Here is a 24,630-nt window from a genome sequence, read left to right as displayed (position 1 = left end):
TTCACATCCAGCATCTTATTCATTATATTAGATCTTATCTCACATTTCTGGAAACTCCGAAAGAATACTCTCAATTTGAGAAATTAGTTAGACAACAAAAAGAGCCTGCTAAAAAGATCTCTACTCTATATGTTTTATTATTACCCGGAAATACATTAAATGAATTTTGGTTCATTACAAAGTGGGAAGAAGATCTTGGAATGAAATTTTTAGATGGTGAAAAACTATCGATAATGTCTCAAACATCTAAAATCTCTTCAGGAAAATTACTGTACGGTATTATACACCAGAAAGGATAAATAAATACTATCCAGAAAAAAAAAACCTATGTGCTGGAGATGTAGGAGAGAGATAGGTTAATTTTTCCATATCTGGTGGCTGTGCCCTAAAATTAAAGAATACTGGCTGCTGATATGTAGGGAAATATCAGTAATGTGTAATATAGATTTGCCGATCTCCCCTAAGGTATGCCTTTTGGGCCTTATTTTACACTTACAAATTCCATCTGATGTTAAAAAATTGGCTCTAATATTAATGGGGGGCGGCCAGAATATTAATAGCCAGTTTATGGAAACAAATAGAGGCACCAACAATCTCATACTGGGACCAACTATACCGATTTGAACAGTTTGCTCATTGGGAACCTGATGCACCGAAAAAAAAATTGTCGCTGTATGGAACCCATGGCTGAAATATAGAGGTCTGGACCTATCCATCTCCAATATTTAATGGAGATGGTAGCTCTAGAATGTTGTTTGTTTCACTCATACACATAAGAACGTAGGAATACTTTGACAGGACTTATATTTTTTTTCTTTTCTAACCACTATAGTCTTTTTTCTCTCTTTATTTTCTTTTTCTTCTCTTTGTCTTTATAAATACGTGGTATGAAAATGTGGGTTTTATTAAACTTAAATTGTTTATGACCATCTAGACGGTTCAAAATGTTTCTTAAACGAAGGATTAAGCAGACCACTATTCTATTGTCTTTAATGTTTATATAAGGTCTAATAAAATATATTAAAACATAAAAGGGTTCTCCAACATTAAAAAATAAAAATAAATAAATAAAATCACTGTATGCAAGCCATGGCTTATGTTCCTGCTGTCCTGGAAGTGATTACTCTCCGTACTTCCCCACATGATCACCATGGTTAAAACAGGGGAGTACAAACAGCAGGGACAGGAGCTGCAGTGCTTGCTTTCAAAAAGTGTTTTAAAAAGCAAATAGGTATCGTGCATTCTTAAGATTGCAACCCTGTCCCCAGCCCTTGTTTTACAGACTCAAAAGTAGCCGATGCAGAAACTCACCACTTAAATATTTGTTTCATTACTGTATTTGCTAAAATGTCTGTACTTTCTATGTATCTGCCTCAAGCCTTGGAGGCGCGGGAGCAGAGAACAGGAGTGGTAGTGGCTGTGGCTGCAATAAATGTTAACAGTGGCACTGGCAATACGCATCCCCGCTCCACCATTCAGCTGCCGGCGCTTCACAGCAGCAGCATGATGGCCTCACACATACGTAGCACTGCTGGTCTGTGTAGGAGGAGGAGTGGGGTAGGCTGGGAATCAGCCTCCTATACAGCAGCATAATGTGTCACTGTATCCTGCAGCTGATGGGGAGTGCAGAGGAGGAACTAGGTGAGTATTTACTGTTTCTTTGTTTCACTTCCTGTGAAGTGGGCGCATATCTACTATAAAGGGACACATCACGGCATAACTACTGTAAAGGGCGCACAAATCTGTGCACAACTACTGTGAAGATGGCATATATCTTGGCATATCTACTGTGAGGGGCACATATCTTGGCATATCTACTGTGAGGGGACACATATCTTGGCATAACTACTATGACAGGGCACATATCTTGGCATAACTACTGTGAGGGGGTACATCTGGTCATAGCTACTGTGTGGGGGCACATAACTACTGTAAGGGGGCACATCTGGGCATAGCTACCATGAGGGGGCACATATTTGGGCATAGCTATTGTTAGAGGGCACATATCTGGGCATAACTACTGTGAATGGGGCACATATCTGGCCATAGCTTTTGTGAAAGGGGCACATGTGGGCATTACTACTGTGAGGGGCACAATGTGGGCACTACTACTGTGAAGGGGGACACAGTGTGGGAATAACTACTGTGAAGGGGCACATCTGGGCATTACTACTGTGTGCTGCCACAAAGGGGCAATAATTACATCTCCGCTCTCAGCCAATAGTAGCTTGCGGCTCTGTGATCTGTAATGAAGCCACAGGAAAGCCCAACAGGCTAGGTGCCAGCGCAGAGTGTGAGCAGCCAGTCAGAGGAGGTTGGCTGCACATCAGCATCATACTCATAAAGTGGGGCAGTGTGTGTCTGTGGGGCAAAGTGCCTCCAGCTTAGCAACCCTCTCCCAGTCTGCAGTACAGTATATTCAATGTCTGTAGTTTTTCTTTAGAGGGTGTACAGTTAAAAAGGGAATACTGTGAGTAGACCAGAGGAACTAAAACACTGGTAGGTAAAAAAGTAGTTGCATAAGGACTGATTCACATATATTCACTCTGTAGCATGTTCTGTCTATTGTATTTGGCAATATCTCTAATACATGCAGTTTCACTACCGCGTGTGTCTTGCAAAATGCCACAAGGGGACCTACTCAGACTGTATCGCCCAAGGGCCCACATGAACCTGGAGCCGGTCCTGGCAGCACAGCACACCTTTCTCTGCTCTAGACTAAATGGATCATTTATCAAACTGGTGTAAAGTAGAACTGGCTTAGTTGCCCACAGCAACCAATCAGATTCCACCTTTCATTTACCACAGCTCCTTTGGAAAATAAAAGGTGGAATCTGATTGGCTGCTATGGGTAACTAAGCCAGTTTTACTTTACACTAGTTTGATAATTGACCCCATAAGCTTTTATTACACCAAGTTCTCATTACTTTTGTCTCAATGTTATTAACTAAAAGTGGGAGGAAAGTCTAAAGATATGGTTATCATGGAACATTTTATACCTCGTATCTCTTTGGATCATTGCCAGTTTTTACAATAAAAACACATAAAATGGTCAAATTACAGAGCAAGTAATCTTGTTAATAGTAAACTTAAAAGCTGTGTGAGCTTTCGATATCAGGTTCTCCAGCAGCACTGCTACTCAGGCCTCATGCCACGGCCGTTGCCTGGCCATGGCCGTATTGCGCCCCGCAAATAGCGGTTCCGCAATATGCAGGCACCGGCCGTGTGCTTCCTGCATCACTGATTCGGACCCATTCACTTGAATGGGTCCGCAATCCGGAGCTGCAGTGCTGAACTACAGAGTGCTTCCGTGGTATTTCTGTCTATTTTTTTGCCGTGTGGACGGATCACGGACCCATTCAAGTTGAATGGGTCTCAATCCGTCCCAGCCACCGCACGGACATTGCCTGTGCATTGGGGACCACAAATTGCAGTCCCCAATGCACGGGACGGCCGTGTGCAAGAGGCCTTAAGGGTACATTCACATGTTCTGGAAGTGGAGCAGATCAAAGCCACACCACAAAAACTGAGATTAGTCGTTGCAACTCATTTAAAGAAGCAGATCTTTAGACATTTCAGTTTTTATATAAAAAGTTCAACACTGTGTGTTATTTTACATACACAAAACTTTACTTACACTGCAATGTAAAGAACCAATGGATTATAATTCACAGAGTGTGGTATAGCCCTGTGCATTTTTGAGTCTCTTCTCTATCTCATAATCTATGCATGGAACATACGAGAAATGTATGTATTACATATATATATATATATATATATATATATATGTATATATTCATTCAAGACTTGGTGTAGGGATGCTCCTTTATAGCGTATAGTGTATTAATATAGTACAAACAATGAAAGGGGTTTTCCAAAATCACAAAGAGTGGGTCAAGGGGGGAATGCCATAAAATAATAAAAGGCCAATTACTAACCTGATAAATCCACTGTTTTGGCACAAAATTCTGTTATAAAGTAAGTCAACCAATAGGTGGTATAAGGTTAGCCAAAAATGTCTAGCCATGTACTAGTTTTATCCCACCAGTCTTAACACATCTTCTAACAGCTACATCCAGCCAAATAATGAACCAAATCACAAAGCACATGTCATCTCCAACTGGTTGTATAAAAACAATTTCACTGACTAAAAGAGTTCACTGCCTGCTCATTCACTGGTTAGGATGTGGTGGAAAGGCAAATTGTCTGCATGAACAAGTCTCTTGAAATACTTGTGGGTGAAATTTTAGGATGAACCTAAAAGGCACTCTAACCTTTAAAGGTAAACTTACTGTGACCTTCTCTAAACTTTTGAATGCACATGTCCAACTCCTCAATGTTTCAGTACTTTTTGCACAACTCTCTAACAAGGACATTAATGGGAAAATTCAAAACAGGTGTTTGATCCATAAATCGCCCAATACATTTCCTGGTTCAATTACAATTAGTATTTAAACAGTCCTTCTCATCATGCTGTTCCCATTTTGACATCATGAGACCAAGACGACACCTAACAATTGATCAACAGTACTTTACCATTGTGAGGCTTCAAGCAGGATGTTCTCAGACAGAAGTGGCCCCTGAGCATAGAATATTACAGAGTGTCATCGGCAGGTTGCAACAGAGATACAGAGAAACTGGGAGAGTCACAGAAAGGCATAGAAGTGGACGTCCTTTGGCCACATTGTACACTGACCACCACTTCATTGTGAACAATGCCCTGCAGAACCGGACGATGAATGCCACACAACTCTAGGCACATTTAAGGGAGGTTAGAGTGTCACATCAGACCATTCGAAACCATTTACATCAGCATGGTCTGCGTGCTAGGTGACCTGCAAAGGTACCTGACCACAGGTGACATTGTCTTGCATGGGCAAGGGAGCATCTATGCTGGATGAGGGACTAGTGGGCCTCAGTGCTGTTCACTGATGAAAGTCCATTTACGCTGAGCAGAAATGATGGCCGCCAATGATGTTGGAGACGTCAAGGAGAGCACTATGCATCAGCCACTGTTTGCCTTTGGTGGTGGTGTTACAGTGAGGGCAGCTGTGTCTAGTCTATACAGAACTGCCCTACACTTTATGATTAATACAGTGACAATCCCATACTACTTGAATAACATCAGTAATCCAGTCATTGTGCCTCTGCATGAACAAGACAGGCCTAATTTCCTCTTCATGGACTACAATGTGCCAGCTTATCAAGGTCACATCATTAGGGAACAGCAGCTGGAGACTGCATTACCTCAAATGGAGTGCCCTGCACTTTCTCCAGACCTGAATCCCATAGAAAACCTATAGGATCAGCTGAGTCGCTGTGTAGATGCTCGTAACTCTGTACCCCAAAACCTCTATTTACCTGAGGGCTTCCCTTCAAGAAGAGTGGGATGCCATGTCTCAGCAGACAATAAGTCAACTTGTGAACAGCATGAGACGTCATTGTGAAGCTGTAATTGACGCTCAAGACCACATGACAAGTTTTGGAGACATTGACTTTTTTGTGTGGGGGTATACCCACCACTGTTGTTGGTTTTTGTTTAAATAAATTGTTTTAGATGAGAAAATCACCATTGCATGCTTTTACTTAAATGCCCTACTTTCATGATGTAATGTCATTGTAGTGTGAACTTTTTAAGTTTTCCACAGATTTCACCCGAAAGCCAAATATCCCTAACTTTTTGTGTGTACTTTGAGAACCTTAAAACCACAAAATTTAAAGGGTTGCCCATGTTATTTTTTATTAATGCACACTGCTCCCATAAAATAATAAAAATGCTTCCACTCACATTTGCAGCCAGCTCTGATCCAGTGCTGATGCTCCTTCTTCTACCCAGGCACAACGAATTGTTGTGGCTGCAGCGGTGACATTCTGTATAACTCTACAGCTAATTACTCGTCTCAGCAGTAAGTCGCCAAAGACGGCTAAGGCCAATGATTGGATACAGATGAGTAGAAGTGTTTTTATTTTTTTTATTAGAGCCCAGGCAATGTGCGTTAAGCTTTTGGGACACAGTCTATTTTAGTTTTTCATTAAAATTTTTCCTTCCCTGCCTTTAAGAGCCTTCATTTATTTTTTGTTCACATTTCCGTATAAGGGCTTGTTTTTTGAGGGACAAGTATTTTTAATGGCACTATTTATTTTAACATTGTTTGTACTGGAAAATGGGAAAACAAACAAAACTTTGTGCTGTGAAAAATGAAAAAAAAATGGCAAATCAGAGCCATAACTTTTTCACATTTCAGTCTACAGAGCTGTAGGAGGGCTTTTTTGTGGTGGGAACTGTAGTTTGTAATGGTACCATTTGGGAGTACATTTGACTTTTTGATCACTGTTTATTACAATTTTTGCAGGGACAAGGTAACCCAAAAATTGCTAATTATTTTTTTTTTTATTTACGGCAATCAGTAGGAAGAGTCGCACAGGAAAACAATTTTATATTTTATTAGTTCTGACATTTTCAGGTACGGTGATACCTGCTATTTTGTTAATTTTTTACATGTAAAAATTACGATAAGGAGCGATTAGAATTTTTATGATCTTTTGTGTTTTTACATTTTTTTGTTGTAATTTTAGTTCCCTTAGGGGAGGTGAACATGCAATCTTCTGATCCCCATAGACTGCAATAGAATACTGTCATGCCTAATACATGGCTTTTCAGGCAGTTTGCCATGACAGGCCTGGGAACTTTCCCAAGATCCCAGGCTGTCATGGGAACTAATCAAAGCCCCACAATTTTTCCATGGGAGCTCCAATCAGAAGGCAGAGGGAGCCTCTTCCCTCTGTCTAACCCTACAGATGCCATGATCACTATTGATTGCAACATCTATGGTGTTTAATGACACCAATGCCGGCCATTGCGGCCGGGTGCCAGCTGTATTATACAGCCAGCATCCGAGGCAAGTGAAGTGGGCTCAATGCGTGAGTCCACTGCATACTCCTTATTCTGCAGCACAACATAACTGTACTGTATGTCATGGTGCGCAAAAGGGTTACAACCAAAAACTACAAGGGCAACCCCTTTGAGATTTTGTTGTGATCTTTTCTGCAACAAAACTTCTTATCCCTATTAAGTGGGGAGACGAGCTCTTCCCCCCAACCCACAATTGACATATTATCCTCAAAACCCCAACACATTTGCCAACTTGAGGAACTGGTAGGCTAGGAAAACAAGAAGAGAACTAGGAGTTGTTTGGGCTAAAATATTGATGTAAACACTTATAATACTGAGGTAATAAAAAAAATAACATAATTTTATTAGAAAATCAGTTGCGATTTTCTAATAAAATTATGTTATTTTTTGATTACCTCAGTATTATAAGTGTTTGTGTACTTAATTGACCCACTCCTCTTGGTTGGTTCATGATATAGTTAGGGGTGGGCCCTGGACTTTATTCTGGGCTATATATAGGTTCCTAAAATATTGATGGCCTATTCTAACTTACAAGTCATGATATCTTAGATTTTATGTGAACTGTCATCTACATAATAGCTATTATGATCCTGTAGCTATTATATTACATTGTGTTAATGAATAAAAAGAGAAGTTACAAAAATGTATGATCTGATCGTAATTAGAGGTTTTACCCAATAACTAAAGTGACCACAGTTAGATAGGTATATAGATAGATATGAAATAAATAGATAGATAGATAGATAGAACGTAGATAGCAAGATACAGTATGAGTTACATAGCCAGATAGTTGTATCAAATCAAATATAGGAGGGATGTTACAATAAATCAAAATAAAATAAACCATAATTTATAAGACTTACCAAATAAACGTTGATGAAAAATAAACTTCCCCGCAATCAATCCAACTGTGATGGCAATAAGCCAAAGGATGACTTTTAAAAAGTTCCAAGCTCCTCCTGGGTATTTAGTCATGATGAACGAAAAGCAGTTCCCAACAACGATGACATTGGCTTCTGTTTGGCTATGAGACACGGGATCCTCAGCAAATATTAAAAAATTAAAAAATGTCACCAAGTAAGCAATAACTATCCGCGACCATGGATGCTGGAAATAATAGCGGAAGTCTTTAGCCATACTTGAAATCTTCGATATTGTCCTGAAACATAAAATAATTATTTTTTATAGCTCTTAATCTCACACGGTAGGAGCACAGGCATTAATGGGAATTCTCAACTTGTTATGTGTCCTGATTGGGAAGCAGTGACACAGATTCCTTATTTCGTCTTCAGGCACCAGAAATAGATTGTAGTCTATTCAAGAAGGAATTAGCTGATCCCATCAATTTAATGTCGTTCTAAACATTGTGAACACAAATTTAAATATATATATATATATATATATATATATATGACATTGACACAAACTTCATGGCACATATCATTTTACCAATTTCATGAATGTTGCTTAGGGTCTAATAATGCTCCTGAAAATAATTAATACAAATGAATTAAATATGAAAAGCTTATATAGGACTTTTAAGATACAAGTTACAAGAGGCAACCTTCTGAGCTTTTAGAGAGCCATTACTGTTTCGTTTTTCCTGCCGTAAGACAGAACAGTTTTTTTTTAACCCTTTCAGTCCTGTTTTTGTTTTTACTCCCTGCCTTACTCCCTGCCTTTCCAGAGCTACTTTTTTTTTTTCCCCCGTTCACATGTTTTTTTTTTTATTGTGCCATTTAATATTCCATATGATGTACTGGGAAGCTGGAAAAAAAATTCCAATTGTGGTGGAATTGGAAAAAAAATTAATGCAATTCTGCTGTAGTTTTATGGGTTTTGTTTTTGCGGCATTCCCTATGCGATAAAACTGACTTGTAACCTTCAATCTACAGATTAGTACGCAAATAAAATAAAATACAGTTATACCATTTATATTTATGTAGATTTTCTATTGTTTAAAACGAATAAAAACTTTAGAAAAAAAATCTATTTTTTCTTTGCATCACCATATTCTGACCCCCATAACTCTTTTTATAGTTAGATCTAAGGAGTTTAGTGAGGGCTCATTTTTTGTAGGGCGATCTTGTTTTTATTTATATCATTTTGGACTGTGTATGCTTTTAAATATTCCTACCTGGTCAGCGCTGCGCTTCCTGCTCTCCTCATGTTTCAGGCACTTACTGGATCATGTGCCATACATTTGACACGGGATCCTAGCCCCGTTACAACCCGCGTTGGACGTGAGTTGCTTCTGCACTGTCAGGCAGCTTCAGCATCTGTAAGCAGTCAGTACTCTAGGGTTGTAACAGAGTTAGGATCATGTGCGGAACGTTCAGCATGTGATCCAGTACGTCACGTGCTTGCAACATAATTACACCAAAGGAGCGCAGAACTAGTACTTAATCACTGGAAGGGGGGACCATTATTTATTTATTTTAAATTTGGATAACCCCTTTAAGGACCAGGCAAATTTTTGTTTTTCATTTTTTACTCCGCACCTTCCAAAACCTATAACTTTTTTACTTTTACACATGTATTTTTTTTTAATAGCACAATGTAATTCACTATATCTTGTATTGAAGAGTGGGGAAAAACATTCTTTGTTGGCCTTCATTATATGCTAAAAAATAGCTTATTGAATTTTTTGGAAGGAATAATGTGGCAAAAAAATGGGAATCGTGCATTTTTTTTCTATTATAGCATTCACTGCACAGAATTTTTTTCAAAATATTTTAATAGATCGGACATTTTCGGATGTGACAATACCCATTATCTTTTTTTTATTGTTTATGTATGTATGTAAGATTGGAAAAGGGTGTGATCTGAATTTTTCATACTTTTTTAAATTTATTCTCTGTATTTTTGTCCTGTTAGCTTACTGGAATATGCAATCCGCTAATTGCTTGTATCAGACTGTAATAGAATACAATTGCAATCTATGGTATTTTTACAGTCTGTTGGGCCATGGCTTTGCAGGCATTTCATTATGAAAAACTTGGGAGTCCCAGGGCACTCATAGTTACTGATTTAAGCCTCAAGATTTCTCTCCTGGTACTCCAGGTGAAGGGCAGAGGGATCCCCCCCCCCTCCCATCTAGCCGCTCAGATGCCGCAGTTGCTATTGACCATGGTATCTGATGGGTTAAACGACCAGGAACTGAGTGATCTCTGATCCTAATCACTTGCCGTCATACAAATGGCACTCACTGTGTATGGAGTATGATCAGCTGATAACCCCACTCAATACACCTCTTGCACTGATGACAAATTATTACATCAAGGGTCGGAAAGGGGTTAAATCTGTTTTCGGCATGATTGATGGGTAAACAGAGAAGCGGTTGGCTTAGCTATTGGCCCAAACTACAGGTCTTGTGCCAACATAGAAAACTTAATCCTGTGTATCAAGCACAAACTGAAATTGGAGGACCACGGCTTACAGTTGGTGATTGGGGTACGTTTATTAATTAAAGTACATTAGTAAATGCTATATGTTCTAGTTTAAACACATATAAAAAAAAAAATTTCTAAACCCATTTAAAGCCGTCTGTGTTTGTAAAAAAGCCACCCGACAACAGTGACGCTCATCTTGAAAAAGAAGTAGATTTCTACTCATAGACAACCCCTGTAATATAAAAAATTTACATTAAAATCACAATGATTGGTCCCTAGAGACCTATAAGTTTGTTACAGTATTTAATGTGATACTTCTTATTGTTGTGGCCACATAAGCATCAGTAATATTGCAGTTAAGTCTACAAGAAAGAAAAAAAAAAAGATGGCTGTAGACACAACTAGAGATGACCAAAGTTTTCAAAAATTCGCTTTTTTCCTAATTAGTTTGTCACAAAGCACGTTAAATAAACTATATCCCAGGGACAGTGTATCTCGTTGTACATCACTGTGCATTGCAGCAACATGCATAGCTAGTCCTTTCTGGTAGTGAAATAGCTACTGTGACAGTCAGGTGGACACCCCAATTACAGTAGAAACAAGACAGCTTACTCACCCCAATTTGAGAATCAAGGCCTAATAGAATTGCTTATCTATTCTGCTGAAAAACTGAAATACATGCGAAAGCCATGGACGCAGTACGAGTACCATTCCCAATATGATGCCTATTCGCGAGGAGTTAGTGTCTACATACATAGGAATGTGGACTATGAGCCATTTGATCAATGGATTGATAAGGAAGGAAGATTTGTATTCTTATATGGCCAGTGGATGGAATTGAGATGTGTGCTTGCATTTGTATATATCCCTCCCCCTTTCTCCTCGGAAGTACTTAGGAAACTTGCAGAGTATGTCTAAGTGGGATCCGTGTCCTATATTGGTGTCAGGAGATTTTAACTCCGTCATGGATAATAAGGATAGGGTATCTGAGCTTAGTGGAAGGGGGGAGTACAACTGCCCAACCTACGATTCTTAGCAGGATCTGCCAGGAGATGGGCCTCATAGACGTGTGGCAGTATATGCACGGGAAAAAAACTGCCTTCTCCTGTTTTAGCAGATCTTGCAGGGCTATGTCCAGGATAGATTTATCATTAGCAAGTTCAGAATTCCTGGATCCAAAAAATGAAGTACGAACCACACGGTATATCCGACCACACTCCAATGTTACTGTCGACGGCCGACTCTTTGGCTTCCGTGGGGAGAAAATCTTTTAGATTGAACACACACTGGATCCAAGTGGTCGGCGATCAAGAAAGGATTGGGAAAGATATATCGGAATTCTGGGCACTAAATTATGGATCCACACACATACATTATGTGTGGGACTCCCTGAAGGCCATGATAAGAGGGGCATATAGTATGAGGATTAGGAAAAAAAGGGCGGAATATGCTAATACTGAGAAGGAATTGGTAGAGAGGGTAGGGGCTCTTGAGGCAGATTTGGTCGGTCAAAATGGGGAAAGTGCTCGACCGCTCCAAATTAAACTCCCCAATTACTCTTGCAGAGGTGGAGACAGCCGTTGATAGCATAAAATGTAATACGGCCCCTGGTTAGGGATGGCTTACCCTTTGAAATTTATAGAGTATATTGTAAAACGATACTTCCACTCCTTCTTATTATGTTTAATGAATCTTGGAGGAATGGTTTACTCCCCCCCCCCTCTTTGAGGGAGGCTTCCATTTCTTTAATTTTGAAGAAGGATAAAGATGGGACTGAGGTTGGGGCGTATCGCCCAATCTCATTACTCAATACCGATTACAAAATACTAGCAAAAGTGCTCGCTAATAGGCTAAGGGGGGTTGTCCACAGCCTGATCCATCCAGATCAGACGGGGTTTATCCCAAAACGAGATATACAGTCTAATATCCGTAGAGCCTTTCTTAATATATATTTGGGGGAGGGGGAGGACCGCTCCATCCTGTCTTTGGACGCCGAGAAGGCCTTTGACAGGGTGGAGTGGCCTTTCCTGTGGGGGACTTTGGATATAATGAACCTGGGAGAGCATTTTATTAAATGGATAAAATTGCTTTACTGTGATTCTACGGCCAGGGTAAAGGTAAATGGGATTGACTCTGAACCGTTCCCATTACAGTGAGGTACACGACAAGGATGTCCTCTTTCACCATTTATATTTGCCCTGGCTTTGGAACCCCTTGCTTGTAAAATCCGTCAATCAAGTGAAATCATAGGCTTTGGTGGAAAAGGAGAGAATGATAAGATCAGTCTATACGCGGATGACATTTTGGTATTTTTGAGGCAGGGGTGGAAAGCCATCACACCTGTCATAAATATATTGAAAGAATATGGGTCATTATCGGGGTATAAAGTAAATTGGGACAAGTCTGAACTTCTCCCCTTGGTTCGAGCACCCCCTGACGGCCCTTTGGGCATTAAGTTACTTGGACCAACTGACCCCATTAGATATCTGGGTATTAGAATAAGTGCGGATCTGTCTAGATATAACTCCTTAAATATAACTCCTAAGATTAATAAGATTAGGGATAAGAATCGGACTTGGCAGAAGCTGCCTCTGTCACAGGAGGAAAGAATTGCATTAGTCAGGATGGTGGTTCTTCCTATTGCATTATACCCTTTGACAGCGTGTCCGATATGGATTGATGACTCATTCTTTGGGCTGTTGGACAAATTGCTGAATGAGCTGATCTGGGGGAGGGGAAGGGTCAGGATTAGGGTCCATTCACACGTCCGTTTTTTCTTTCCTGATCTGTTCCGTTTTTTCAGGAACAGATCAGGACCAGATCTGGACCCATTCATTTTCAATGGGTCCTGGAAAAAATCGGACAGCACAATGTGTGCTGTCCGTTTCCGTTGTTCCGTTCCGCATGTCCGTTTAAATATAAAACATGTCCTATTCTTGTCCTGAAAAATCGGATCCTGGTACAATACAAAGTCAATGGATCCGCAAAAAACGGATGACATTCGGATGTCATTCCGTATGTCATCCGTTTTTTGCGGATTCCGTTCCTGGAAACACATAACAAATTTTTTTTTTTTTTTTTTTTTTTTCAATTTTTTTTCAAAGAAATCCAAACAACTTTATTTGATTATTGAAATGTATACATGCTCCCGTTTTTTGCGGATCCGCAAAAAACGGATGACATACGGAAACATTTTCAGGAACAACGGATCCGCAAAAAACGGACCGTTTTTCAGGATGAAAAAAAACAGGACGTGTGAATGGACCCTTAAGCAAAAATATCTTTGCATTGCTGAGAGAAGGGGTGGTCTGTCCCTCCCATCCCTCCAGGGATACTATATTGCAGCACAGATAAAGTGGTGTGTGGGAGGGGGGGGGGGGGGGCGGATCATCAGGCCGCCTTGCTACTAGGTATCCTCTCAAGGGACTTTCAGGGGCCATATGGGGATATCTTTTCTTTTTTGGAGACCGGTCACCCGGGCAAGAGAACAAAACAGTGTCTAATTAGTGATACACTAAATAGGGTTTGGAATAAGATAAAAAAAAATACTGGGTGTGATACGCCCTACTCACTTTACCCCACTTTGGCACAATCACAATTTAAAAGAATATAAGCTAATGGAAGATTATAAATATTGGAACTCACGTGGAATTAACCGTTTAACTCATATAATATCACATGGTAATATTATTTCTTTAGATGAATTAATAAAAAGGTACACCGATAACCCCTTTAGATAGATATAGATATGCACAAATTAGACACGCATATATGCGCACTCAGGATAAAAATTTATTGACTATCAGGGTAAACCCTTTTTTGGATTACTGCTTTAGATTTAAGGACACACAACTTACACTCTCTCAGATATATCACAGACTTCGGGATGCTTTAGGGAAAATAACAACATTTAAAAGTGAGGGAGGCTGGGAAGCTGAATTGGGTGATGGGAACAACTTGGAATAGGATGCAATATACCAAAATATAAAAAAAGTTTTGATTTCTCAGAAATATAGATTGATTCAGTTCAAGATTGTGCATCGCCTATACTACTCCTCCGCCTTCCTCGCTAAAATATATGAAGAGAGGAGGGACCTGTGTTGGAAATGTTCATCAGATAAAGCGGATCTGGGCCACTTACTATGGAATTGCCCAGAAGGGAGAGGCTTCTGGACCAGTATCTATGAAGAACTATATAAAAGATATAAGATTAATTGAACCGTTGCTTTACGCAGGCAATACTGGGCCTCTTTCCCCCCTCTGAGTTGACGCCCTACCAATTGCGAGTCTGTATGGAAGGTTTTATGGTCGCAAAGGCTTTAATCGTTAAGTACTGGGGTACAAAGAACAGCCCCAGCTTTCATAAATGGAGGGCCCGGGTAGATACTATCGATATCTATAGAAGAATAGCAAGGAAATAGGAATGACGCTAGTTAGAAGGAGCAGGCCTTTCATTTCGCCCCAAAAAAACCTTATAGTGGAAATTCTGGATACAGAATAGAAGTCAAAATAGGGTGGATCTCGCAGCAGTGAATAAAAGGGGGGGAGGAGGGGGGAATTAAAAGAATCAATTATGTGAATTGGTGTAAAATTATATCTGCAGATTTAAACTGTTTGTTATGTGAATTTATGTATTTGGTTCAGAAAACAATAAAAGATAAAAAAAAAAAAAGAAAAAAGAATTGCTTATCCATTACCGTATTTTTCGCCCCATAAGACGCACTTTTTCTTCCCCCAAAATGGAGGAGAAATGCCCCTGCGTCTTATGGGGCGAATGCTGGCAGTTTTACATCGCAAGCTGCGATGTAGGAGCGAGCGGGGACTCGGGGAGGGACTGGGAGGAGGATCTGGGGGCCGGCAATAGCGCCGGGGCGGTGCAGTCAGTGTAGTATAGCACCGCCCCGCCGCTCTGGTATACTAATATACGATGTCATATTCAATTAATAATTATCAAACATGCCCCCTCACTCCTATTACTACCTTACATCCTAATCGCTGCTGTTGAATTCATGCAGGCCGGGCGGGCGGCAGCGTAACTCTTGTCACGTGCCTGCGCCGCCTACTTTATGAATGAAGCAGGCGGCACAGGCAAGTGACGTCAGTGAGACGCGCCGGCCGCCCGGCCGGCCTGCCTGAAAACAGCAGCGATTAGGATGTAAGGTAGTAATAGGAGACAGTGAGGGGGCATGTTTGATAATTATTAATTGAATATCACATCTTATACTTGTATGGTGGCGGCGACGGCAGGGGGGGGGTGCGGCGGCGATCTGTGGATGGCACAGTTATGGGCTGGGGGGTCTGTGGATGGCACCGTTATGGGCTGGGGGTCTGTGGATGGCACATATACAACAGTGCCAGCCACAGATCCCCCCCCCCTGTAACAGTGCCAGCCACAGATCCCCCCCTGTAACAGTGCCAGCCACAGATCCCCCCCTGTAACAGTGCCAGCCACAGATCCCCCCCCTGTAACAGTGCAAGCCACAGATCCCCCTGTAACAGTGCAAGCCACAGATCCCCCCCCCATAACAGTGACCGTCATCCACAGATCCCCCCATAACAGTGACCGTCAACGACAGATCTCCCCCATAACAGTGTCCGTCATCCACAGATCCCCCCATAACAGTGTCCGTCATCCACAGATCCCCCCCATAACAGTGTCCGTCATCCACAGATCCCCCCCATAACAGTGTCCGTCATCCACAGATCCCCCCATAACAGTGTCCGTCATCCACAGATCCCCCCCCATAACAGTGTCCGTCATCCACAGATCCCCCCATAACAGTGTCCGTCATCCACAGATCCCCCCCATAACAGTGTCCATCATCCACAGATCTCCCCCATAACAGTGTCTGTCATCCACAGATCTCCCCCATAACAGTGTCCGTCATCCACAGATCCCCCCCATAACAGTGTCTGTCATCCACAGATCCCCCCCATAACAGTGTCCGTCATCCACAGATCCCCCACCATAACAGTGTCAGTCATCCACAGATCCCCCCCATAACAGTGTCCGTCATCCACAGATCCCCCACCATAACAGTGTCAGTCATCCACAGATCCCCCCATAACAGTGTCCGTCATCCACAGATCCCCCACCATAAGTGTCAGTCATCCACAGATCCCCAGTAATAGTGCCATCCACAGACCACCATTAGTTCCAAACCCACCAAACACACAGCACACCTTTTGGTAAAAAATATTTTTTTTCTTATTTTCCTCCCCAAAAACCTAGGTGCGTCTTATGGGCCGGTGCGTCCTATAGGGCGAAAAATACCGTAAACAAGGAGGACACTGTTAAATTAGATGCAATCTGTGCTGTCTCCTACGGATCCCTTTAGTTTTGGATTACAGTCCCTGCACTGTCTCTATGCTCTCCCTACACTGCCCCTATCCAATATTCTGCAATTAAAATCTTTTAGCAACAATGTCCTGGCACTTGTCACTGTTGTCTGCACAACATTATGGGTGATCTCGCATTCCCATACTTTTACTTTGTAACACGTGTGGCCGCCATTTTAGGAATAAAAAGATTTGTTACCCTGAAGCGTGAGGAAATTCAGATTCATTGCAAATGAAAGTTTTCCTAAACTTCGGATCAAATTCCACTTTGGATGCTTCGATTTAATCAACACTAGACACAATTTTTGATAACAATAATTCATGGCACAATATTTTAAAATATTTGCACAAAAGTTTACTATGAACAAAGTTTGCTAAAACAAATAATCCTAATGAGCAAATGAGTCCATGCACAATTGACCAAAGTTCACTTTGCTTACATCTAATAATATACTGGTAATTACCAAATGCGTGTTATAATTATACCTCTATAACCAATAATACACTCCTAAGGCTACTTTCACACTAGCGGCACGGACCTCCGGCAGGCTGTTCCGTCGGGTGAACAGCCTGACGGATCCGTCCTGCCGCTAGTGAACGGGTGCCCCCGGACTGCCGCTCCATCCCGATTGACTATAATAGGGGTGGGGGCGGAGTTCCCGGCGAGGAACGGCAGCGCACGGCGAGAGGCAGCCGGAAAAAATGTCGGACATGTCGTAGTTTTATTCCGGCAGCCTCTCGCCGTGCCTCGCCGGGAACTCCTCCCCCGCCCCCTTTATAGTCAATGGGGAAGGAGCGGCAGTCCAGGGGGCACACGTTCACTAGCGGCAGGACGGATCAGTCAGGCTGTTCACTCGACAGAACAGCCTGCCGGGGTCTGTGCCACTAGTGTGAAATTAGCCTAACTTGTGTAACGTTTTATACATCTGCTATCCACAGGCTAGGCATAAGTGTCTGATCAGTGGGGATCCCAGTGGTCAGACTACTAGAACAGGGGTCTTGTGTCCCCTTGTATAAATTGAGCATGTGTGCTGCCGCTCCATTCATTTCTACAGGACTGGCCTACTCGTCTTCTGGTCAGCAGTTCCATAGAGATGTTCCAACAGAGCAGCAGCGTGCAGGTTCAATTGCTGAACAACTTATTTAGGGTACCCACACACAGGCAGAAAGTCCATGCAAAATGAATGAATTGAGTCGCAGTGCGACCGTGACATACCAATTGCAAAAAATCTAGCACTGCTGGATTTTTTGCGATTTGTGTGTCACTATCGGAGCAAAAAGTTGCGCTGTGACCCCATGGCACCCCTGCTACTCTGCGATACTTGGGTGCATGACACATGTCACGCCCCAAATTGCTATGTAGCCGTACCCTAATGTGGTTGGATTTCATTGAGCTTAAAGACTTCAATGGGGTTGTTAAAGTACACAGAAAACATGCACAAAAGCCAGGATAAATCGCGCAACTTTATGTGCAGCTTTTTTCACGTCTTTTATGTTGTTTTCATGTAGATTTTCCTCATACAAATCCACACTCGGTACAGTTACCTTTGAGGTTAGTTTCACACATATATTCATTTGGTGTTTGTCTGGCTGATCCTCGGCATATTTGTCAGGTTGCAGCCGGATCTCCACTGGCCCCCATTATAATTCATGGGGCCAGACAGTAACGCTGTAGCTTCCTACTTGAACAGCCTACCTGATGTAACAAGCGCTAGTGTGAAACTAAGCTTACTTTTTTTTGCATTTTTTATGCAGTTTCTTAGCCAAATTAGGGTACTTTCACACCAGTGTTTTTCTTTTCCGGCATTGAGTTCCGTCCTAGGGGCTCATACCGGAAAATAACTGATCAGTTTTATCCTAATGCATTCTGAATGGAGAGCAATCCGTTCTGGATGCATCAGGATGTCTTCAGTTCATTCACTGAACTGCGTTTTGGATGGAGGAAATACCGCAGCATGCTGCGATTATCTCTCCGTCCAAAATTCCTGATCAGTTGCCGGAATACCAGATCCGGCATTAATTTACATTGAAATGCATTAGTGCCGGAATGCCAGATCCGTCCTTCCATATATGTGAAAAAAATATATAACGGATCCGTTTCTCTGGATGACATGCAGAGAGACGGATCCGTTCTTGCAATGCATTTGTGAGACGGATCCGCATCCGGATCCGTCTACAAATGCTGTTCGTTGGCATGCAGATTGCCAGATCTGGCAAGCAGTTCTGGTGACGGAACTGCTTGCCGGATCACTTTGCCGCAAGTGTGAAAGTAGTTCACACTTCAGTTATTTGGTCAGTTATTTCCTTCAGTTAGGGCTCATGCCCATGAACGTTAGGGCTCCGTGTCCGTGCTGCGGACTGCAAATTGCGGTCCGCAATGCACAGGCACTGCCCGTGGGGCAGCCACATGCGGATCGTGGACCCATTCATTTGAATGGGGTCCACGATCCACATCCAACGCACATCCAATGCACTACTTTTTTGCGGTGCAGAGGAACGGCCATAAACACCGCAGAGGCACTCTGTAGTGCTTCCGTGGGGGTTACGCTCCGTGCTTCCGCACCGCATCTCCGGATTTGCGGACCCATTCAAAGTATGCGATCCGCAGCACAGGCAGGGAGCCCTTATTGTGAGCCAAAACCAGGTGTGGGTCAAAAACACAGAAAAGGAGGACATTTTTGCATTACATCTTATCTCTGTGTAGGCTTCGCTACTGATGGAGATAACTGACCAAATAAAGTGAAGTGTGAACTGGGAATAGGTGAATTTAAAAAGGAATGGAAGGCCTTCTGCTTCTTTTTCCTCCCGGATCCACCTTTGGCTTTGACAAAAACCACTGTGTGTGAATGCACCCTCAGGGCTCAAGCACACAAACGTATTTTCTTTCCGTGGACCGTATGCGGAACCATTCATTTCAATGGGTCCGCAAAAAAAAATGAAGTTACTCCAGGTGCATTACGTTTCCGTATGTCCGTATTTCCGTTCCACAAAAAAATAGAACATGTCCTAATATTGTCTGTATTACGGACAAGGATAGTGCTGTTCTATTAGGGGCCAGCTGTTCCATTCCTGCAAAACACGGAATGCACACAGACGTCATCCGTATTTTTTGCAGATCCGTTTTTTGCGGACTGCAAAATACATATGGTCGTGTGCATGAGCCCTTAGGGTACCATCACACAAGTGCAAATGTGGTTTTTCTGTGGCTTTCTGTGATTTTCCGCACCAGACACCACATGTGTTACTTGTGCTTATGGTGCAGATTTGCAGCCGATTCTACGCAGATCTCAGCCTTGCATTTAAAAGGGTGAAAACCACACAAACATAATTTATATGCTGCTGATTTCAAAATCCGTACAGCAGGTCAGTTTCCGCAAGTATAATCTCATCTCATTCACTTTGCTGGTACAGCTCATGTATCCATTGAATTTAGCGTGTGTATTCAAATATCAGTGATTTTCCACGGACTATGGACCCGTGGTGGCAACACACAAGTATAAACAAATCACAGTAGTATTTATAGGGTAAGACAAGTATCAATATAAAGTATCACAGAGAAAAATGACTTTTCATATAAAACATAACTTTTACTATCATTAGTTGAAATATTACCCCATTAGATAGATAGACTTATGTTTTATATGAAAAGTCAACACACAAGTATGCCCTATTCCCGATCCCTCGAGCACATTATAGATGACACATGAGGACAAGAAACACGGAACAAACACAGATTCTTCACGGATGAACTACTGACCATCGTCATGGATGTGTGAAAGAGGCCTTGGCTTTGTTTCCATGGGGCGGCCACAATACAGCAACTGCAATCCTGCTCTTCTGTGGTGCCCAATGGTTAGGGATGAGCGAACTTGTGCTTTAAGTTTGGCGTACAAAGTTCGGATTATCTAAGAATTCGGTTATGGATTCCGCTACCACGGACCATATGGTCGGTGGTAGCGGAATCCATAATGGAGTTCTTAGATAACCCAAACTCGAACCTTGTACGCGGAACTTGAAACACAAGTTTGCTCATCCCTAGTGTTGAGCGAACTTGTGTTTTAAGTTCGGCATCTAAAGTTCGGGTTTTCGAAGAATCCCGTTATGGATTCCGCTACCATGGACCATAACGGAATTTAGAATCCATAACGGGATTCTTCAAAAACCTGAACTTTAGATGCCGAACTTAAAACACAAGTTCGCTCAACACTACTCATCTCTAATAATGGCTGAACGCATCTAAAGGTAACACTCCCATTATCCCACAAATTTGCGCATCCAAGTATTAGGTTTGTAACCAGATGAATGCATAGACCTCTGCTATAGAGAGAGGTCAACGCAACAACCGTGCAGTCATGCTGGATGAAGTATGGCAGATGTAAAAACGAATAATATGGTCTACTCAAGTAGCTCTATACCCACCTTATCAATGACCAGTACACAGCAGCAACTGAAGACGAAACACGTACTCCAGTGTTTAAAGAACAATAAGAGTATTTCATTATTGCCTAAGGTAAATCAGTATGACACAGAACTTGTTAGACTTGTTTCACCGACGGTGAGCGCCGTGTATACTGTCTACATGCTGGGTACTGTATTTATTAGTGCGCGCTAGCACAATATTTCTATTATGACATTTATGCTCTTACTTTCTTTATAAATATTAATAGAACTTATGAATAAATCATCACTGCTGGGTTTGCTTCAGTCACCTCGAAGACACCGTTTAAAACTTCTCTGTATACACCACCGACATTGATAGAGAAGTCACAGTCAGTGATTACTGTGCATATATGATTTCATCATTTATTGTATAGGGATGACTAAAGAGAGATTGGGCTGCAAAGTGCTCTCACCTGGTGCCTGGAGCATACTTCAGGTGGAAGCTGGCTACACCCACATGTCACTCTCTAAATGCTGGATTCAGTGCAATGCTGAGATTTGGGTTCTGTCTGCAGAGGCCATCACTTACCAGCCTGATCAAACCCTTCTCTATTCAGGAATCTTTATCCTGCGGGTGGGGGGAATGCTTCCAGGAATAGCCATGCAGACATCAAGCCCACGCCCTCCACATTCTAGCAGCCAGGGCTCCATTCACTGATGATGTGCTGTGCTTGCACCAAAGCAAAGGGAAGCACTGTGTGTCCTTTCGGTGAGACCTCTCCTACATACATTCATTGCAGTAATACCATTAGGCATTAGTGGTGAGTATGACATCACTGGACAGATAAAACAGCATTTGTAGGAGGGCAGTGGGTAGCCATAAGCTGGATGCAGTTTACCGGAGCAATACATGTATAGGTGCCCTTAATGGGTTAAAAAGGTTGAGCTGATTTAAAGCTTATAGGTGACAGTATGTGCAGTGACGGGAACAGTGCTCTTTGTTGCTGTGATCAGGGGCTAGGCAGGGTTCATAAATCAAGGTCTGTCCTCCAAGCATCTTCAGTTGACACTATATTATGCTAGAATGCATCCTACACGTGGGAAATTCAGGAAAATAAGGAATGGATCTTATGGCTCCCCTGCAGATGCGAAAGGCATACATCTTTCTTCTATCCTTCCCCCCCCCTTACAATGATACATTTTATCAGATGTGTGTTTGTGCCATTTCGAAATAATTATATATTGGTCTACGTCTGCCAAACATTCTTTCATGCATAGGTTTTTGGTGGCTTTATAAATATTTTTTTTTTTTTTTTTTTTTTTAGCATTTTTGTGCTTTTAGTGGTGTTTTCTCCATTATTTTTTTTTTTTTTTTTTATGTTTTTTTTTTTTTTTTCCAGTAAAACCACCAGCTCCAGATTTTAGCTGACGGTCTATGGGAAATATGAAACACCGGACAAATGTGTGTGTATATATATATATATATATATATATATATATATATATATAATAAATTTTTATTTATTTTTTACTACTGGCATTTTTGGTCATCGTGTCCTGTTTTGTGTCTTTCTGCCTCTTAAAAACCACAGCATGTTGGAGCTCTTGCATTTTTTTTATTCAGGTGTTTTTATATCTCTTTCACTATAGTGGAAAAAAGCCAGAACAAAAATGCAGTTCACACAGCCAGTGACATAGTGTGGGTTGTCAGCGCCCAGGGCAAGGCGAGTATTGCACCCCCTAACCTTTGGACATGGTCCTTTTTAAGGCCTCATGCACACAACCATTGTTTCGGTCCACATCCGATCCGCAGTTTTTACGGCTTGGATGCGGACCCATTCATTTCAATGGGGCCACAAAAGATGCGGACAGCACTCCGTGAGATACCGGCCTGGATTTCTGCTGAGTGCCGGAGCGCCCAGCGTCATTGGTTGCTATGATGCCGTGCTCTTCGTGTCGCCGCTGCTGTACAGTAATACACTCATATAGATCATACGAGTTGTGGGTTAGAAGAAAAGGTAGCTGCACTCACCGTTAAATAAACTTTGGCAGCTTTATTGAAGATAAAAAAGGTCGTACACAGGCACCTGCACAAAAGGCCAGGCTACAGCCGTTTCGCGCACCATGCGCTACTTTTTCTTCTAACCCACAAGTTTCAATTTTGATTACGCGGAGCAGAGCACCACTGATTGTCGCTATTCGTCTTGTGCATTGAAGGGTCTATTAGACATTATACACACCCAGCAGTGCCGGCTGCGTTTTTCTTGATGGACCTTTAGATCATACGAGTGTATCACTGTACAGCAGCGGCGGCATGAAGCTCACGGCGTAATAGCAACCAATCACGGCGTGCGCTCCTGCTCTCAGCAGAAATCCAGGCCGGTATCTCGCGGTCCATGTTCCACTTACGTGTGCATGAAGCTTTACACAGATGGAACTGGTCAGGGTCTTCTAAGACCCAGCAGCTCTGCTCAGTTCCCAAGACACCGGGTGATCAACAGGATCTCTGGGCCCACTACAGGAAGCACTCTATTCACTGCATAAGGCCCCATGTTCCACGGCCCGCACACGGCTGTGAACAACGGCCGTGTGCATGGGGCCTAATGCTCATTGGCGGTCATTTACTAAATGTGCTACACCTATTTTAGGCTTTTAAAAAAAAAAAATCCAAAACGTATTTTTGTGATAATTTTAATGCCTGTGCGACAATATCTTGTCGCACGGGCATTTCTGCGCTATCCTCACCACTTAGGCCTCTTTCACAAAGGCGTCCCGGATTTGCTCCGGATGCGTTCAGGGTGCATTTCACAAGTAGGCACGCAATTGCAGTCAGTTTTGTCTGCGATTGCGTTCCGATGTTCTGTTTTTTCCCGCGCGAGTGCAATGCGTTTTGCACGCATGTGAGAAAAAACTGAATGTGGTACCCAGACCCGAACCTGGACTCCTTCACTGAAGTTCGGGTTTGGTGTTCTGTAGATTTTATTATTTTTCATTATAACATGGTTATAATAGAAAATAATAGCATTCTTAATACAGAATGCTAAGTACAGTCGGGTCCATAAATATTGGGACATCGACACAATTCTAACATTTTTGGCTCTATACACCACCACAATGGATTTGAAATTACCTGCAGACTGTCAGCTTTAATTTGAGGGTATTTACATCCAAATCAGGTGAACGGTGTAGGAATTACAACAGTTTGCATATGTGCCTCCCACCTTGTTAAAGGACCAAAAGTAATGGGACAATTGGCTTCTCAGCTGTTCCGTGGCCGGGTGTATGTTATTCCCTCATTATCCCAATTACAATGAGCAGATAAAAGGTCCAGAGTTAATTTCAAGTGTGCTATTTGCATTTGGAATCTGTTGCTGTCAACTCTCAAGATGAGATACAAAGAACTGTCACCATCAGTGAAGCAAGCCATCATTAGGCTGAAAAAACACAACAAATCCATCAGAGAGATAGCAAAAACATTAGGCGTGGCCAAAACAACAGTTTGGAACATTCTTAAAAAGAAGGAACGCACCTGTGAGCTCAGCAACACCAAAAGACCCGGAAGACCACTGTGGTGGATAACCAAAGAATTCTTTCCCTGGTGAAGAA

General features: G+C 42.1%; 1 protein-coding gene across 6 annotated transcripts in view; it reads right to left on the bottom strand.

Annotated features, from left to right (window-relative positions):
• Nucleotides 1–21,675, bottom strand: part of TMEM117 (transmembrane protein 117) — a 394,958-nt gene extending 373,283 nt beyond the window's left edge. For 3 of the 6 annotated variants that reach the window (XM_044280369.1, XM_044280374.1, XM_044280373.1), the window contains exons 1-2: nucleotides 9,051–9,171; nucleotides 7,777–8,072 (exon numbers count right to left, since the gene is read on the bottom strand). In XM_044280369.1, coding sequence (XP_044136304.1) covers nucleotides 7,777–8,072; nucleotides 9,051–9,082 — 328 coding nt within the window. In that variant the 5' untranslated portion in view covers nucleotides 9,083–9,171. Of the gene's footprint in view, nucleotides 1–7,776; nucleotides 8,073–9,050; nucleotides 9,172–21,063; nucleotides 21,105–21,497 lie in introns of those variants that run through there. The other 3 variants (XM_044280372.1, XM_044280370.1, XM_044280371.1) reach the window with 3 other exon arrangements.
• Between the last annotated feature and the right edge of the window lie 2,955 nt (nucleotides 21,676–24,630).

The sequence above is a fragment of the Bufo gargarizans genome, chromosome 2 (genome assembly GCF_014858855.1).
Source record: "Bufo gargarizans isolate SCDJY-AF-19 chromosome 2, ASM1485885v1, whole genome shotgun sequence".
NCBI classification, from domain to species: domain Eukaryota; kingdom Metazoa; phylum Chordata; class Amphibia; order Anura; family Bufonidae; genus Bufo; species Bufo gargarizans.
This window is presented reverse-complemented; position numbering and strand designations above follow the sequence as displayed.